At 41.8% G+C, this 19087-nt stretch overlaps 1 protein-coding gene across 8 annotated transcripts in view; it reads right to left on the bottom strand.

Annotated features, from left to right (window-relative positions):
• ARHGEF28 (Rho guanine nucleotide exchange factor 28) overlaps positions 1 to 19087 on the bottom strand; it is a 345798-nt gene that overhangs the window by 67577 nt on the left and 259134 nt on the right. For 7 of the 8 annotated variants that reach the window (XM_070357593.1, XM_070357587.1, XM_070357589.1 and 4 more), the window contains 6 exons: positions 14772 to 14827; positions 13652 to 13700; positions 11131 to 11275; positions 10927 to 11054; positions 9601 to 9741; positions 6270 to 6517 (listed from right to left, as the gene is read on the bottom strand). In XM_070357593.1, coding sequence (XP_070213694.1) covers positions 6270 to 6517; positions 9601 to 9741; positions 10927 to 11054; positions 11131 to 11275; positions 13652 to 13700; positions 14772 to 14827 — 767 coding nt within the window. The remainder of the gene's footprint in view (positions 1 to 6269; positions 6518 to 9600; positions 9742 to 10926; positions 11055 to 11130; positions 11276 to 13651; positions 13701 to 14771; positions 14828 to 19087) is intronic. The other variant, XM_070357588.1, reaches the window with a different exon arrangement.

The raw sequence follows: 19087 nt of genomic DNA, 5'->3' as shown, positions 1-19087 counted from the left end.
AACAGACAATATTACAGCAGATGAACATCCACAGATGAAAATAAAAAAGATTCTTGACCAAAGTCTCGTATTTTATACAAAAATTAACTCCAAATGGATCACAGCCTTACATGTAAAACATAAACCTATAAAACTTAAAAATGTAAAACTAGAAAAAGACACATAGGAGAAAATCTTTGGAATCTCATGCTAGATAAAGAGTTCTTAGACTTGAAACCAAGAGCCTGAAACCTGACATATTGAACTTTACCAAAATTACAGAAGTTACAGATTTAGAGAAAATATTCACAAACTACCCATCTGCCTGAAGGTTAGTCTCTGGAATAGATAAAAAATAACAATATTCAACAGTAAGAAAACAACCCAAGTAGAAAATGGGCAAAAGACAAGGACAGACATTTCACCGGAGAGGACATGCACATACACGCCAGTAAGCACGTGACAGACGTCCAGTATCATAAGCCACTGGGGACATGTGATTTAAACCGCAACGAGACACTACTACACACCGCTCAGAATAGTTAAATAAAATACAGTGACGATTCCAAATGCTGGTGAGGGCGTGGTGAAACTGGCTTACCAGTACACTGTTGATAGGAATGTAAAATGTTACATCCACTCTGAGAAACAGTTGGCAGTTTCTTATAAAATTAAACATGCAACTACCAACCATACAACCCACAAACTGTACTCCCAGGCACTGATCCCAGAGAAATGATACTTTAAATATGCATACAAATCTGCATGTGACTGCTCATGTGCTCACGTGTGCATGGATTCCCAGAAGGTTCAGTTGTAAAGAATCTGCTGGCCAATGCAGGAGACGTGGGTTCAATCTCTGGATCAAGAAGATCCTCTGGAGGAGGAAATGGCAAGCCACTCCAGTATTCTTGCCTGGGAAATCCCATGGACAGAGGAGCCTGGTGGGCTACAGTCCCCAGGGTCACAAACAGTTGGACGCGACTGAGCAACTGAGCACACCAGCAATAACCAGGTGCTCTTGAATAAGTGAACGATTAAAGAAACTGTGGCATATCCACACCACAGCATACAACTGACACACACAGCCATCTGAATGATGGAGAGAATTGTGCTGAGTGAAAAGCAGTCAATCCAAAAGGGACATACAGTGTATATAATCTGTACAACGTATATATGACACATATGTCATGATTGAAATGACAGAGAACAGATTAGTGATGGCCAGCAGTTGGAGACAGGAGAGAAGGAAGTGCGGCTATAAAGTGGCCAGAGGAGGAATCTTCATGATGACAGCAACGTTCTGTAATTTTGTTGTATCTCTATCAGCACCTCAGCCGATACATAATGAGATTATTATTGGTGGGAAATAATTTTAAAATGCCAAACCCCAGACCCAGTGCTATCAAACAACACTCTAGGTAGGGAGTGGGTACATAGGATATCTCATTCTTAAGCTTTAAGAGACGTCTATGTACCTGAAATTGGAAAACCATTGCTATATACCCACCATGCTCCACATGTTCAGAATTCCTCACCAACACAAGTTCCCACTGACTAAATTACCATCACATTCCAGTCAGCCTCCTGAGGTCTGGAGCCTAAGACTGGAATGTGGGATTTCCCCAGACCCGCTCACACGCCCTTCAGCAGCTTGCTGGCCCTCTGTTCCCACAGAGCCACTCCCACAGCCGCTGGCTGAGGACTTTGCTTCTATATTGTTCAGGAGACAATTTTATTTACACAGAACTGGAAGGAAGCCCGCCACACCGACTAAGCGTGTCCGCGAACAGGAACACAAAAGCAGACTTAATCCTTTCTCTGAATACCAAGGATTTCCCCCCAGTTGGAGAAGTGTGTGCTTTATCCCAAAGACTGCCAGGCTTTACCCTGTGCTAACAGTCAGCTTCCCAAACCTTGTCCTCAATTTCCACACAAATTAAATTAAAAACTGGTAGAAATGTGAAACTTCTGTCAACTATGAAAGCGATGAAAGAACAAAAAACTATTTTAAGTGATTAGAATTAAAAGTCATGATTGTATCAAAGGAAGAAAGATAGATGGAAATACTTTCAAATGATAAAATAATTTTGCACTTCATTTTTGGAAGCCCTCAGATTCAAGTTCACAAAGACACAATTAGACATTTTAATTCAAACTGTCTTGCAAAGTACTTTATTGTCTCTTAATCTGGCACTGTATATGTTTGGGGTGAATTATGACGACAGAACAGGTCAAGGACTTTAAAGATAAGATGCAAAACATTAAGCACTTTGATTAGGAACTTAACACTAGTGTGGATTTTTACACAGTGAGACATGAGGGAAAAGATCTGGGGCAATTGTCAGGATTTTTTTTTTTTTTGTGTATTACAAATATTTGTATTCAAGTATATTTAAATGTTTAGTCTATAGACCAACAACTAAACTCCTTTGGTGTCTGTGACAGGGCGAAACTGATATAAAATTAAATTCTGAACGTGACATTTTGGCATCTACTTAGAGAAAGCCAAACTAAAGTAACTAGTGAGAGATATCCATGCCCTTCCTCAAAAAGCTTTAAGCAACTACAAAATATAGCCCTGGAGTGAATACCTGGTGTGTTTGCGGTGGTGGTTTCGTTGCTAAATTGTATCCGACTCTTGCAACCCCATGGGCCGTAGCCTGCCAGGCTCCTCTGTCCATGGGATTGTCCAGGCAAGAATACTGGAGTGGGCTGCCATTTCCTTCTCCAGGGGATCTTCCCGACCCAGGAATTGAACCCGGGTCTCCTGCACTGCAGGCCCATTCATTCTATAAATATTTATAGTACCCAGCACTGTTCTAGGTATTGAAATAGAGTAGTAACCAAACAGATGAGACTCCCTACCTTACTGGGACTTAAAAGACTAGTGATGGTAGCAAGCTTGCCCAGCATGTTCCCATGGTATCTCAAAATAACATATTCTTAACTCAAACCCCAACTATGCCATTTAACAAGATGTGTGAACTTGGGAAAGTCATTACTTCTCCATACTTCAGTTTTAGGGAAAATAATATTTACCTCACTGTATAGTGAAGATTTGGAGAAGGCAATGGCGACCCACTCCAGTACTCTTGCCTGGAAAACCCCATGGACGGAGGAGCCTGGTAGGCTGCAGTCCATGGGGTGAGGTAATATAAGTACCTTAAAAGTCCCAGCCATTTTAAGGCTGCTGGATGCATGTTATTTAATTTCTGCATTAGCATGTTCTGGGGCTTCCCCAGTGGCTCAGCAGTAAAGAATCTACCTGCAATGCAGGAGGCAGAGGAGATGCAGGTTTGATCCCTGGGTGGAAAAGGTTCCCTGGAAGAGGAAATGGCAACCCACTGCAGTATTCTTGCCTGGAAAATTCCACGGACAGAGGAGCCTGGCGGGCTACAGTCCATAGGGTCACAAAGAGTTATATACGACTGAGAACGCATGCACGCATTAGCATGTTTTAAATGGACAGCTTCTTTCAGAGAGATGGGGCCAATACAAATTGTCAACAATACATTATTTTTTTACAGATGAGTGGCACAGCCTATTCTCATTGATGCCTCAAACATCCCAAGCACCTAAAAAGTGCCTCCTTCTAATGAAACTTGCTTATCTCTCAGGCATGAACTCCAGGGCTCTCGTGATAAGATCTGCCTCACTCCTAAAATTAGGCAGTGCTTATTTTGCAACTACTGATGAGACCATCAAGGGCCAATGGGGGAGGCATGTTTTTAGACAGCTCATCACATCAAGAAAAGGGAACCCTCTTACACTGTTGGTAGGAATGCAAACTAGTACAACCACTATGGAGAACAGTGTGGAGATTCCTTAAAAAACTGGAAATAGAACTGCCTTATGACCCAGCAATCCCACTGCTGGGCATACACACCGAGAAAACCAGAATTGAAAGAGACACGTGTACCCCAATGTTCATCGCAGCACTGTTTATAATAGCCAGGACATGGAAGCAACCTAGATGTCCATCAGCAGATAAATGGATAAGAAAGCTGTGGTACATATACACAATGGAGTATTACTCAGCCATTAAAAAGAATACATTTGATGGATTAAAGACAATCTCTTTAACAAGTGGTGCTGGGAAAACTGGTCAACCACTTGTAAAAGAATGAAACTAGAACACTTTCAAACACCATACACAAAAATAAACTCAAAATGGATTAAAGATCTAAATGTAAGACCAGAAACTATAGACCTCCTAGAGGAGAACATAGGCAAAACACTCTCCGACATACATCACAGCAGGATCCTCTATGACCCACCTCCCAGAATATTGGAAATAAAAGCAAAAATAAACAAATGGGACCTTATTAAACTTAAAAGATTCTGCACAACAAAGGAAACCATTAGCAAGGTGAAAAGGCATCCTTCAGAATGGGAGAAAATAATAGCAAATGAAGCAACGGACAAACAACTAATCTCAAAAATATACAAGCAACTCCTACAGCTCAACTCCAGAAAAATAAATGACCCAATCAAAAAATGGGCCAAAGAACTAAATAGACATTTCTCCAAAGAAGACATACAGATGGCTAACAAACACATGAAAAGATGCTCAACATCACTCATTATCAGAGAAATGCACATCAAAACCACTATGAGGTACCATTTCACGCCAGTCAGAATGGCTGCGATCCAAAAGTCTACAAGCAATAAATGCTGGAGAGGGTGTGGAGAAAAGGGAACCCTCTTACACTGTTGGTGGGAATGCAAACTAGTACAGCCACTATGGAGAACAGTGTGGAGATTCCTTAAAAAACTGGAAATAGAACTGCCTTATGATCCAGCAATCCCACTGCTGGGCATACACACTGAGGAAACCAGAAGGGAAAGAGATACATGTACCCCAATGTTCATCACAGCACTGTTTATAATAGCCAGGACATGGAAGCAACCTAGATGCCCATCAGCAGAGGAATGGATAAGAAAGCTGTGGTACATATACACAATGGAGTATTACTCAGCCATTAAAAAGAATACATTTGAATCAGTTCTAATGAGGTGGATGAAACTGGAACCTATTATACAGAGTGAAGTAAGCCAGAAAGAAAAACACCAATACAGTATACTAACGCATATATATGAAATTTAGAAAGATGGTAACAATAACCCTGTGTATGAGACAGCAAAAGAGACACTGATGTATAGATCAGTCTTATGGACTCTGTGGGAGAGGGAGAGGGTGGGGAGATTTGGGAGAATGGCATTGAAACATGTATAATATCATGTATGAAACGAGTCACCAGTCCAGGTTCAATGCATGATACTGGAAGCTTGGGGCTGGTGCACTGGGACGACCCAGAGGGAGGATATGGGGAGGGAGGAGGGAGGAGGGTTCAGGATGGGGAACACAGGTATACCTGTGGCGGATTCATTTCGATATTTGGCAAAACTAATACAATATTGTAAAGCTTAAAAATAAAATAAAATTAAAAAAAAAAAAAAAAATACATTTGAATCAGTTCTAATGAGGTGGATGAAACTGGAGCCTATTATACAGAGTGAAGTAAGCCAGAAAGAAAAACACCAATACAATATACTAATGCATATATATGGAATTTCGAAAGATGGTAACGATAACCCTATATGCAAGACAGCAAAAGAGACACAGATATATAGAACAGTCTTTTGGACTCTGTGGGAGAGGGAGAGGGTGGGATGATTTGGGAGAATGGCACTGAAACATGTATAATATCATATATGAAATGAATCGCCAGTCCAGGTTTGATGCATGAGACAGGATGCTCGGGGCTGGTACACTGAGACAACCCAAAGGGATGGTACGGGGAGGGAGGAGGGAGGGGGTTCAGGATGGGGAACACATGTACACCCGTGGTAGATTCATGTTGATGTATGGCAAAACCAATACAATATTGTAACCTCCAATTAAAATAAATAAATACAACACAATAAATAAACAAAATAAATAAATACAATACAAATAAACCAATACAATAGTAACCTCCAATTAAAATAAATAAATTTATATTAAAAAAAAGAAGTGAATTTTCATAAGGAATTCATCTGTGGCTGCGCCTCCTTCTGGAGACAGTGATAGACAGATGGATGAGCCAGGCATCCTGCAACACAGAAGAGCCATTCACTGGCTGTTAAAAGCTTTCAGATATCGGTCTCACATACCAGCATCAAACAAAAGAAAACCAACTGTCAATAATCGTAATGAAATCAATTTCAGTTCCCTGCAGGCTTTGAACACTAGAGAGCCTGTACCTTTAAGCTTTGAGATTTTAAGACTTTCAAACCTTTCTCACCTGTTGTACTAGAATGTCTCCAATTCGGCCGATGATGAAATTCCTGTCATTGCCAACACAGGATTCCTGCCTTCGCTCCTTCATACTACAGAAGAAATGCTTGTGGATTTCAAGTAACTCGTCCAGACAGGGGAAGATTTTGTCCACAGTGCTGTGGTCCAGCTGCAGCTCCTCTTTCATCCCTTTCCTGAAGATCTCAGACATGATGAACAGGGTCTGGATGTGATGCAGTTCTGTCTGCATTAGCTCTGGAACAGGTGAGCAGAAACAAGCTTTAAAACAAGTATCCCTGAAGGTTAACTAGATTTACTGTGCTGATCGTTTTGCAATATATATACAAATACCATTAAGTTATCATGAAACTAACATAATGTCATTTGTCGGTCAGACCTCAGTTTTTTTCAAAAGTATCCCTATCGACCTAAATTTATAGCTAAACACTATATGTTATATAAATAAAAGAGGAAAGGTTTAAGAATAACAATACTCTTCTACTATTAAATCAGCACTGACTAAATCTTTAATGTAAGCTCAAAATTATTCTCTTCTTCCCAGATATTATAAGAGGATATGTAAAAGTTAAGTCCAATATATACAGAATCCAATGTATCAAACTTTCATAATATAACCAGCTAACATCTTTAGGTACCTTCAGTTGGGAACCAGGTTTTATTTTGTCCTGAATACTCCATAAAATATAACTTAGTTTACCTCTTTTCTTTTTTTTTTGCATTGAGTAGGAGCAAAATTTGAAAAGATCCTGATGCTGGGAAAGATTGAAGGCGGGAGGAGAAGGGGACGACAGGATGAGATGGTTGGATGGCATCACTGACTCAATGGACATAAGTTTGAGTAAATTCCAAGAGCTGGTGATGGACAGGGAGGCCTGGCATGCTGCAGTCCATGAGGTCGCAAAGAGTCGGACACAACTGAGTGACTGAACTGAACTGAACTGAGGAGCACAATTAGCTTGGTGAATTACATTGAATTAAATACAATAAAGTTCCTCAATGCATACAACAGTAGGTCCTTTCCATTACTGGATCTGTCTCCAAAGTTCTACTTTCTCCAAGAGAAACCAATGTGTTATGATCAAGGGACATCATCAAGAAAGTGAAAACAACAATCCACGTAACAGGAGAAAATATTTGCAAATCATGTATTTGATAAGGGACCCGAGTCCAGAATTTATAAAGAACTCTTATAACTCAACAACAAAAAACACAACAGTTCAAAATAGGCAAAAGATTTGAATAGATATTTCTCTAAAGAGATATACTAACAGCCAATGAGCAAATGAAAAGACAAGCAACAACATTAGCCATCAAGGAAACATAAAATCAAAACTACCATGAGACCCCACATTATATATACTACAATAATTGTGATTTAAAGGATGAACAATAAAGAAGCCTTGGTAAGGACATGGAGAAATCAAAACCCTCATACATCACTGGTGTGAATGTAAAATGTTATCGATGCTTTGGAAAACAGTTCTTCAAAAGGCTCAACATAAAGTTACCATGTGACCCCCAAACTGGAAACAACCCAAAACAACCCTCAAGTCATGACTGGAAGAACAAAGTGTGGTATATCTGTACAATGAACTATCACTCAACCACAAAAAGGAGCAGAGTGCTGAATTATATCATAGCATGGATGGACCTTGAAAACAGTATGCTAAGTGAAAGCTGCCAGGCCCCAAACCTAAATATTGCATAATACACACCATATGTCCAGAATAGACAAATTCATAGGGACAGAAAATAATGAGTGGTTTCCAGGTGCTGTGGGAGGGGGCCCAGGGGAATGCCTGCTACTGGGCACAGCGTTTCTCTCTGGAGTATGGAACTGCTCTGGAATTAGACAGTGGTGGATGGTTGCACAACTTTATAAATATACTAAAACATTACAAATATACTATAATATAGATTTGTACACTGTAAAGGGGTGAACTTTAGATCTCAATTTTTGTGATATATCAATTTTAAAAATACACCATGAGAGAAAACAATAATTCACCATTACCAAGAGCATCAGAAGTGTCGGTTCTAGACTAACGAGTATTTCCAAACCCACATACAGGTTTTAAAAAAGAATACAAAATATCAGCCATGGAGGGGAAACAAATCAAAATGTGGCTTTGTTTATTATTTTATCATAAACAAAACTCTCTACCCACTAATTTATTGTTATTATTGTATCCTACCACATTTTTAACACCTACTCTGTACTAAGTATCTACCATGTCACTTCATTTAATCCATTAATCCATTATGATCCCAAATATACGAATGATTTTCTTATCTTTAAAAGCCAATGAAGAAAAGAGGGTAAACGATTTTCCCTGAAACATAAGACCTTCTGGCCCAAAGGCCCATGCTCTGAACCACACTACATTATAATTCACCCCAAATGGGTTAGACTATTTTTAATAATATATGAAATCAAGAAATAAAAGAAGAAAATTACAATATAACAAACTGCATGGGAAATACTAAAGGGGACAGAACCACCCTTTCCAAAGAAATTCCCTCCTACACAGCTTTAGACTGATTTCACAGCATGCACACACATCGGCTCATCTGACCTGCATAACCATCTCACACAGGGGAGAAGGGGCCCTAGTCACCACCGGACTTTGTAGTGCTTTGCACACACAGGATTAGTGAAAACTAAGGGCTAGGCTCATATTTAAAGTTAAGGTGCCTTCTTGGAACCACTTTCCAACATCTACTTTATACTTGAAAAATTTTTAAGCTTCATTTTTTCCTAACAACTCTATCATCTAACCTTCCCTAATTCAGACTGCCTTCACCCCAGGTAGCATGAAATCGTAAAACCTCCCACAACTGAACCCCATCCTCAACACTGCCACCCACAATCACACGTGATACCAGTCCAGGTGCTGTCGGTCCCACTGCATCTCGTGAGTGACCGTCCCTGGTGTGTGCAGGCAAACTACAAGGCCGTAAATGCAGCAGCCTTGACTACCCACCTTAAAAATGCGAACATTCTCTGTGATTCTTACAACAGAAGAGGCAAACGAGTAGAGATCAGGCCTAATTCAACTTGAAAAGGGTAGAAGAAATCAAATCTGCTTTGTACCAAGCATGTACAAGGCCTCCTTCAAGCCTCACAACATTTTGATCCTGAGCCTCATTATCCCCATTTTACAAAAGGAAAAACTGAGTTTCAGGTGAGTTATTATTATATCTGAGACTAAGTGACCAGGAAATGGTAGAACCAGAATTTGAACTCCAGCTTGAATCCATGGTCTTGCCTCTGCACCACACCGCTGCAACCCAGAGACCATGATTGTAATGCTTACCAAAAATGACATCCTGTCTTTGGATGACATCCTTCTCCTGCAGACTACAAAATGAAGGGTCCACCACCAGACTCCAAGATTCCGCTTCAAACTCCTGGGCATCGCCGCTGAGGTCACTCCACAGAGAAGAATCCACGACATCTAACATCCATTAAGAAAAGAAAAGCTAAAGTGGGTGAACACGTGTAACACAAACAGACCTTCTCAAGTGCCTACGTTTATAGATTCATCACCCTAAAGAAACCCGCTATGAACATAGAAACAACGAAGCCAAAATACTGCGATACAGAATTGAAACAACTGAAACCAAACTAGTGAAATGGTCCAGATTACGCATGAAAAGCAAAGCAGAATCAGGTATTAACAGCTTCTGTGTGTATACGCAAAAAAAAAAAAAAAAAGATTCTTTCATTTGTTTGGCTTGTTCTATTTGAGTTTTATTTTTGGTCATCCGCAGAGTCCACACGTGCTCACACAGCCTTGAACTCACTGATTTTTCGCCCCACGTTACTCTGCACTGTTCGCTCAACACTGAATCTTGTACGTGTCCACTTGGTTTGCTCTTCACTTGCCTTGCTATCCTCAATATAAACATGAAGCAGGGTACGAGGCTGTGAGTCACATGTGAGTACAGATTTTTCTGAGAGAATCTGACAACACACACATACCCCCTTCAGGAAAACTAAATTCTACTTGTCCGAACAGCACCCCTCAGAGAGAATCCAGCTCAGAGAAGTACAAACGTGATGACAATGGACTTAGAATAAGCAGATGTATGGGGAAGAGTCTACCCCTTTCTCTCACCACTCCTCTCCTTTCATTGGGTTTTCCTCTGCCTATTAATACAGCTTGGATACAGCAAGCAATTCCCCAGATTGTCCTCTCCACAAACATGTTTTTAAAAAATGCTTTTATTCCCCCAGAAGTAGGAGGCAACACAAGGGGATAAATATCTTAGAGATCCAGACAAGTCCAGTCTTAAGTAACTGAAATATATATATAAAGTATGATCCTATTCCAATTCATCAACAGCTGTAAAAAAATTTTAAAGAACATCTTTCTCTTCATGATGTTTATGACATTCTTTGGAGAGTATGTCCCTTTAAAAAATACATCATGTTCCCTTGGCTACTATCTGGGAGTCTCTTCTGGGGCTCAGTGTTCATTGTTTTTATCAGAAGAACCTGCACCAAAGAGACACCATGAAACAGAACTCTCTTAAACAGAATAAAAGAAAAATGCTTCCATCTTATGTCCTTCGGAAAACATCCCTTTCAGCAAATGCTCACAGAAACCCATGTCAGCACAAAGGCATCTTCTCCTCACCTTCCGTTAAGAAGGAGTCCGTGGAGGGGGACGAGCCCATGGGCTGGAACAGCTCGTCAGAGTGAGACCTGCTTCTCCAGGTGCTGCCATCATTCTCGGACTCCAAGGATGCCCCCGGCCTCCTGAAGCTGGAGGGGCAGGGAGGACAGTCAGCCCAGGCTGCCACGCTGAGAACGCAAGGCGTCACACCACAGCAAGCCTTACCTTTCCAAGGTGGTGCCTGGGACACTTCTGGACAAGGGATGCACTTGCCCTGCCATCTCCTTCCTCCCGGTTGGCAACCCGATAGGCATGGAGGAGGAAGGGTGCAGAGAGAGCCCAGGCGATGGGACGTCTCGAAACGAAGAATCTGGAAATCAGAACGGACACTTCATGATGTTTCCAAAGAGGGCAACGAGTAAAGGTCGTCACTTAAAAGCCAGAAAGCTGAACACTCCAACGGCGGCTTCTAACGTGTTGCAAGCCCAGCCTTGAAACCAGTTTCCTGGCCACATCCCAACACCTGCTGGAAACGTCCCTTCCAGCTCACACCCTCCTGGAACCAGGCTTCAGGCCTGCTTCAGCATACCCACGTGGAGAAACTGGGGGCAGCTGGGATTCCACAAACAAACCAGAAGATGGAATGGGGAAACACGGGGGCAGCTTGCCCATAAAATCCTGCTGCACTCCTCAGAGCCAGCTGTAAACAGATACAAGGTGCTATTAGCACTGTCACGAGAATGCGCACTGCGTATATAAACAAGCACACACACACACAGAGCACATCAGTGGCTTGGAATGATGCTGGGGAGTCTGTTCTTTACGCTGTAAGAATGGCAGGCAGATGAAACCTGCAAGCCAAGCGGGGCTCTTCTCTCTCACTTATCAAAAAATGAAACGATGCTTCAGTACCTTTCTGGTCAGTTTAAAATGGGATGGGCATCTAAACATTTGCATTTGATGTGTATTAAAAGTGACTCTCCGAAAATATTTCAATCCTGTATGATCGCTTAGCACATGCCTTTCTCAAGTAAAGGGGGAAAAAGACTTATATGGAAACCTAAGACATTACAAAGGATTCTACACGTGTATGATTTAATTTTATTCTCACGACTCCTAAGTCAAGAGAAGGAACAGATGGTATTCTATCAAGTCTAAAATGCTTTTTAGTTATTTTCATGTTTCACCTTACGAATTTGAGGAGTGTCTTCCAGCTGAGGTCAAAGGGACTTCTGGTGAAGAAGCAGGGGTGTGACCAATGTCACACTTGCCTGCACTAATTTTCCCTTGGGTAACATCACATGCAGTCACACGTTGCCATCAATTTGCATACTCCCCTAACAACCCTGATTCAAATGGCTTCTAAAACACGGATCACACTGTTGCAGCACTGAAGTGAAAAGTGACCACAAACGTAAAGTGCCCGCCACAGGGCAAGCTATGTAATATGTGAAGCAGAAGAAACTGTGAGATCTCTCACGTCAAATCAAAGGATTTTCAAACGCAGGACAATGGTCTGTCTGGTTCTTGCATGCAATGTAAAGACTGTCAAAGGCTGACAATTACTTCAATTTCAACCATGTATAATTCAAGAAAAAACAGAATCACTGAGTTTAACCACATGCAAACAAAACACAGGTCTACCCTGAAATTTCAACTGTCATTCTAATGGAGCTGATGCAATCACAGCCTCAGGCTGGCTACTAAAAGGTACCAGGTTGCTCTGATAATGAATAACAGAGACTGATAAGAATCTATAGATTCTCAATTTGAGGACTTTATCCTAATCTTGTGATTCTTAAGAAGCATATCTTCTGTATTGGTCAAGATAAATATGTGCTGTTGCTAGGAAAACATAAAATTATGTACATTTAATGTAGTGATCGGGCTTCCCTGGTAGCTCAGCTGGGAAAGAATCCACCTGCAAGGCAGGAGGCCCTGGTTCAGTTTCTGGGTTAGGAAGATCCACTGGAAAAGAGACAGGCTACCTACTCCAGTTTTCTTGGGCTTCCCTGGTGGCTCAGCTGATAGAGAATCTGCCTGCAATGTGGGAGACCTGGGTTCAGTCCCTGGGTTGGGAAGATCCCCTGGAGAAGGGAACGGCTACCCACTCCAATATTCTGGCTTGGAGAATTCCATGGACGTGGGGTTGCAAAGAGTCAGATGCAACTGAGCAACTTTCACTTCACTTCAATATGGTGTTTATCTTTCCCCCAAGAGGCTGTTATCAATAGTGCCTATTACACTAATGTGCATCTTAAAATTGAGGCAACATCATAATACGACCTCCATTCAGCCTTCCCTAATCTAAAGGATCATAAAGCACATGTAGCACAAAGGCTACTACGTTGCCAGAGCTTCTGCCATTCTTGCTTTCTTTGTCAAGAAAAATGATGCCAATTTTGCCCAGCATGAGGCTTCCCTGGTGGCTCAGAATAAAGAACCTACCTGCCAGGGCAGGAGACTCAAGTTCAATCCCTGGGTTGGGAAGATGCCCTGGAGAAGGAAATGGCAACCTACTCCAGTATTGTTGCCTGGAAAATCCCATGGACAGAGGATCCTAGCAGGCTACAGTCCATGGGGTCACAAGAGAGTCGAACACAACTTAGTGACTAAACAAGAAAACATGCCCAGCATATGCCATGAAAGGAGGAATTACTGGGCCAATCGGAGAACTGAAAGAGACGGGGAACGTGTGGTATGTATGAAATGGAGAAAAGTTCTTGTCGTTTTTCATATTACTTACTTCCAAGGATGGTCTGTGGTTTGTTCTTATTATATTTCTCTTGGAATTTCTGTAAAGAACATGAGAAACACAAAAAGAAAGATCAAAGCACCACTCGACTACAAGAACGTCCACAGTTAAACAGAACAGGCTTCTTATCTTTGCCATTTTCATGTTCTTTTATTTCACACAAAGAGGAATTCAAAGCAAAAGACATAAAACGCAACCAAGAGAAAAGTGTTATGACAATGAGATGTACTTGTTGTAAGGGAGGTGTGCCTCCAGAACAGGTCTCAGCAAGAGCCCGGCTTTGGTAAAAGCCTGAGGGGACCGCAAATCTCCAGCTCCTATTCCAACCCAGGCTCAGAGAGGAGTCACGGCAGCGCTATCTCCTTCCTACTTGTTCTTTCTGTTCCAGGCTATTCCTCCCAGCTACAGGACACGGCGACCTTGAGCACTGAAATGTTACCCTCGACTTTGTGACCCGACAAAACATGTGTTTCAAATAACACAGGGTTGGAGACCGCACACTTCCCTCTGAAGGGGCCTCGTGCTCACTCACATGCACTCCTGGCCTGGGTTTCCAGTGGGAGACAAAGGACCGTGACGATAAACCCCTCCATCTGCTCAAGCCCACCCCCAGATACTGCGAACGCTCCTCAGTGTTTGGTCCGGCACACCTCACAGCGTGGTCTGAGGACCAGTAGCGTCACCTGGGGACACGTCAGAGAGGCACATTCTCAGAACCCCCCCAGACCTCCTGCATCAGGAATTCTGGGAGAGGGGCCCAGAAATCTGTGTTTTAACAAGCCCTCCAGGCAACTCTGATGTGGGCTGGTATTTGAGAGTTAGTGCTCTAAACTTCATTTCCATACTCACAAGGTTTGCAATGGTAAACCAAGTAGGTCCTGACAGAAAGTCTAACCCACCCATATCATGTAATAAAAACAGAACGTTCCCTCTATTTCTACAAGTGCATAGTTAAGTGAATAAGTATACACTTTGAGCATGTGTTATCATTACAATGACCATTTTAAAAATAAATTGAGACAGTAATAGTAGATCTAAAAATATAAACAGATAACATTGAAGCAGCGAGCTACACACAAGCATGTAGTATCCACACGGGCTGACACGTTACCTTGGTACACGGAGGGGCAGCATCTTTACAGACTTTATGTACGTTTCCATTACAGTCTGGAGAAGAGAGAAAAGTGTCCATCTTACTTAAATTAATCTGCAAAGTGAAATGCATAAGGCTACATCATGCCTTTAAGGATCATTATAAAAGTAACAATCCTTGGAGATCAAGGAGATCAAACCAGTCAATCCTAAAGAAAATCAACCCTGAATATTCACTGGAAGGACTGATACTGAAGGTGAAGCTCCAATACTTTGGCCACCTGATATAAAGAGCCAACTCACTGGAAAAGACCCTGATGCTGGGAAAGACTGAGAGCAGGAGGAGAAGGGGGCGACAGAGGATGAGATGGTTGGATGGCATCACCGACTCAATGGACATGAGTTTGAGCGAGCTCCAGGAGATGGCAAAGGACAGGGAAGCCTGGTGTGCTGTAGTCCATGGGATCACAAAGAGTCAGACATGACTTAGTGACTGAACAACAACAATAAAGATAACACGTAAACATTAAAACTACTTAGAAAATTTAAAAAGGAAAGAAAACATGTTTAAACCACATTCTTGTCCCACCACTGGAGCAGAACACACTGTTAATATTTTAATTTCCTTGGAGATATTTTCCCCCTTCTGCACAGGGTCTTACTGATTACGTCAGCTGAAACTACGCGTGACACACACTTCCGTTTCTGCCTGAGAACTCATGCAGTTCTCCACACCCTTTACTCATCAGGGACCTCTTACATCTGGCAACTGCCCACTCACACACTGAGGGAAATGCCTATCAGGACGGAAAGAAAGGAAAACGCACTACAATCCTAGAAAAAAAAATGCACTGTCGGGCTCTGAGAGAATTCCTACTAATCAGAGGAAACCAAATTAAAGAGAACAGTTAGCAGCTTGCCTACGTTTTATTTCATGAAACAATGTGGCCTCACCTCACTGAAAGGCGGAAGGGAACACTTCTCCTGCCCACAGGCTAGGCTCAGAGACCTCCCTGCATGGGGACAGCTTGCTGCCAGACTGATGTCTTCCTGCCCTCTCCCCCCTCCCACTCCACCTGGCCCACCGAGACGCCCTCATCCCATCCACCCCCACCCCTACACGCTGTGTACAGACGGAGGAGCCTGTGGTTTATCAGAAACTCCACGAGACAAATCCTTCTGGAAGGGGAGACGTTCTCACTGAATTCCGTCTAAGCCACACTGGACAGCAGCTGCGGCCCCTTGAGAACTGAGCAGGACACTCAGCCCACACTCTTCCTCCCCCTGCAGGTCTTCCGAGGCATCTAGTCAACACCTCAGTGGCCAATGAGCAGAAGCCAAGCTGTCCACGAACTGGCCCTGCAGGCAATCACTGAAATGGGATACTTCCTCCTCACCCCAGAACAAGAGAATGAGACAGGAAAAACGAGAAGCTAGGAGAGACCACCAAACCAAGTTATACTGAAAATTCACAGCAAGAGGGAGCCACTGAATATTCCAAAATCCAGAAAAAAGAAGAAAAATGCAGATATGTGCCCTCCCTGAGATACACAAAACAGACCAAAGGTCATGTAGGGAATACAGGATTTGACCACAGGCCAACAGGATGAGAGGCAAACGGAACTTTGTGGGACAAGAAAGCTCTTCAAGGAAGAAAAAGAGCAAGAGTGGAACTTAAGCTAAATTGAGAAGAATCGATGTGACAAAGCATCAAAGCAGTACTATGAAATTAAACTTGAAAGATTCTCTCCAGAACGTGGAGAAAATGCAGCATATAATTATCAAACAAAAGATTTCATACAAAGATGCCAGATAACAGATCACATTTCTCCAAGGAAGAAATCAAAAAGATGAGACCAGAAGTGACAACTGACAGCTACAACTGACAAAAACTTTTATAAGGCTTAAAAAGAACCCAAAAAAGGCAAATAAAAAAGTCTTACTGTTTTCTAGGAAAAAACCATTAAATGGCACCTATTCTAATAGACACATTCTAACAATATCTGTATGATTAAAAAATTAAAAGTCCTCTTAAAGAAGTTAAAAGTTCTCAGTATAATACTAACTGCCTAGGTATAAGGGACCAGTATTGGTAAATCTGCAGAGGAAAAGGTTTGGTTGAAGAATTTATCTAGCCAGATAAAACTGGCTACTGTGTGAAACAAAGATATCACCTTAGATACACAAGATTTCAGAAAACAGGTTATTCCAATAAACTTCTTGGGAAAAAAATTATCTGAAATCCTACTGCCTATTAAAAATAGAATCGAAATTAGGAGTTTTTACTGAAGGAAAAATACAGCAAAAGTGAGCACTGACACCAAACCAGAGTACCGCATCTTCAAAGTTACCATAAGTAGAGACACAGAACTGAATACAAATAGCTAATTATTACTGAAACATAAAATTATTCCTAAAAGATGAAACACATTATAAAAATGACAATAATTAATTCAGTATACTCATAGAGGCTGGGGTGGGGAAAGAGTAACTATAAGAGAAATAAGAGTATTAAGTTATAAGCCTTCCACAGCTCCTTATTAATACTTATTATCAGTAAATATTAAAAAAGTCTACCTTGCCAAATACCTGGAGAAGATAAAAGCCAACACTATATGGTCTAAACCAGACATCAAGGAAAACAGCAAAGAACCATGAAAGATAGTGGACGTTGTAAAATTAAATGTAAATAAGGAAAAAATGCTTAATATAAAGCAAGTTCTCTCAGTTACATTATAATTACCTATAGCTAAATTAAAGACACACACCTCAAATTAACAACACAGAAATAGTTAAGAGGAATACAAACAAAAAGAAAGTCAAGAGAATATCAATTTTAGACAATGTAAAATTCTTATAAAAGGCATTTAACTGCCTTAGGGTAATTTTAAGTTTATGAAAGCTAAATTTGCAGTGAAGCTGTGATTAGTAAACTTCTGTGCATCAAATCATGTAACATCAAAATGTAAGTAGTGAAGTCTATTTATAAACAAGGAGAATTTTATAGAAATATTTGTGGAAAACTAGCAACTCAGGCTTTAATAAAGAAGAATACAGACACCACAAGATTTTGAATATTTATATTATTTGTTTTATATCATATTGTGTTTTCAAGATTAGATATAGTAATATTCACAGGCAGAACCGAATACACATCTGAAGAACCTCAGCTTAGTCCAATCAAACAGAAAAACACAGAAGTCCTCAAGTGCACATGAGTGGATGGAAGCAGCACTTCATTAAGACGAAGGTGGCGAGAGTGCCCACGATAAACCGCGAAAGCAACTGGAGAGAGGGGAAGCGAGCACAGTTTGCTCTCAAGAGCCCAGAAGCGCTGATGAGAAGCCACCAGAGCAGGAACCATGAGAAAGGAAATGGAAGAGGGACCGCATGGACTAGGAGGACAGAAAGAGGAGGAGCTAAGACTAACATGCCCAAGTTTCTAGCTGGCATCACAAACCCAGCAGGAAGAACAGCCTTCTGCAGGTGGACTGTGAGGTCGGTTTCAGACACCTTGGTCTGGGAGACAAGAAAATCTCTAGACGAAGCCCACAGATGGGATGCAATGGGGACAGTATTGTTTTATACGGTAGCTCTGCCATAATTCTCAAGCAGGGCCACAAGTTACATGGGGGCTCAGCCTCCCTAGGCAACTGGAAATATGGAAGTAGCAAGTGAGGTATAACGATGTTCATCTGGGAAGAACAGGTCTAAATACCATATTTTAGAATAAAATATGGGTGACTATACTTAGAAACAATAAAGAGAAAAGAACGAGTGCCTGAGAACCAAGTTTGGAGGGCACACAAAGTTAGGGCAAAGGAGACCATCCAGGGGATGGACAGAAGAGCAGTGTGCTCTGGAAAAGGGGACATCCTTCTGCATGGAGGGACAATAGACACGGAAACAGGAGAGAGAGCAGGGAGTCTGAGAACAGTAGCGAGGCAAGATGCTCAGAACTGACTAGAAAGTGACTCCGTGTTTCCATCCAGAAGAGGACTTCTGTTAAGCAGTAGGGACAGAGGTCAAAATCCGATCATTGAGGAAGACGTGGCAGGAACGGACACCAGAGCAGTGGGTGGAGGCAGCCCAACTTGAGGAGTTCATCTAAAAATGAGGAGAAGGCTTCCCTGGTGGTCCAGTGGTTAAGAATCACCTGCCGATGCAGGGGACGTGGGTTCGATTCCCGGTTGGGGAAGATCCCACATGCTGTGGAGCAACTAAGTCTCTGAGTCACAACCACTGAACCAGCACTCTGGAGCCCGCAAGGCGCAACTGCTGAAGCCTGCTCACCCTAGAGCCTGTGCTCAGCAACAAGAGAAGTCACCACAAAAA

Source organism: Bos mutus, chromosome 20, assembly GCF_027580195.1.
Source record: "Bos mutus isolate GX-2022 chromosome 20, NWIPB_WYAK_1.1, whole genome shotgun sequence".
Taxonomy (NCBI): Eukaryota; Metazoa; Chordata; class Mammalia; order Artiodactyla; family Bovidae; genus Bos; species Bos mutus.
This window is presented reverse-complemented; position numbering and strand designations above follow the sequence as displayed.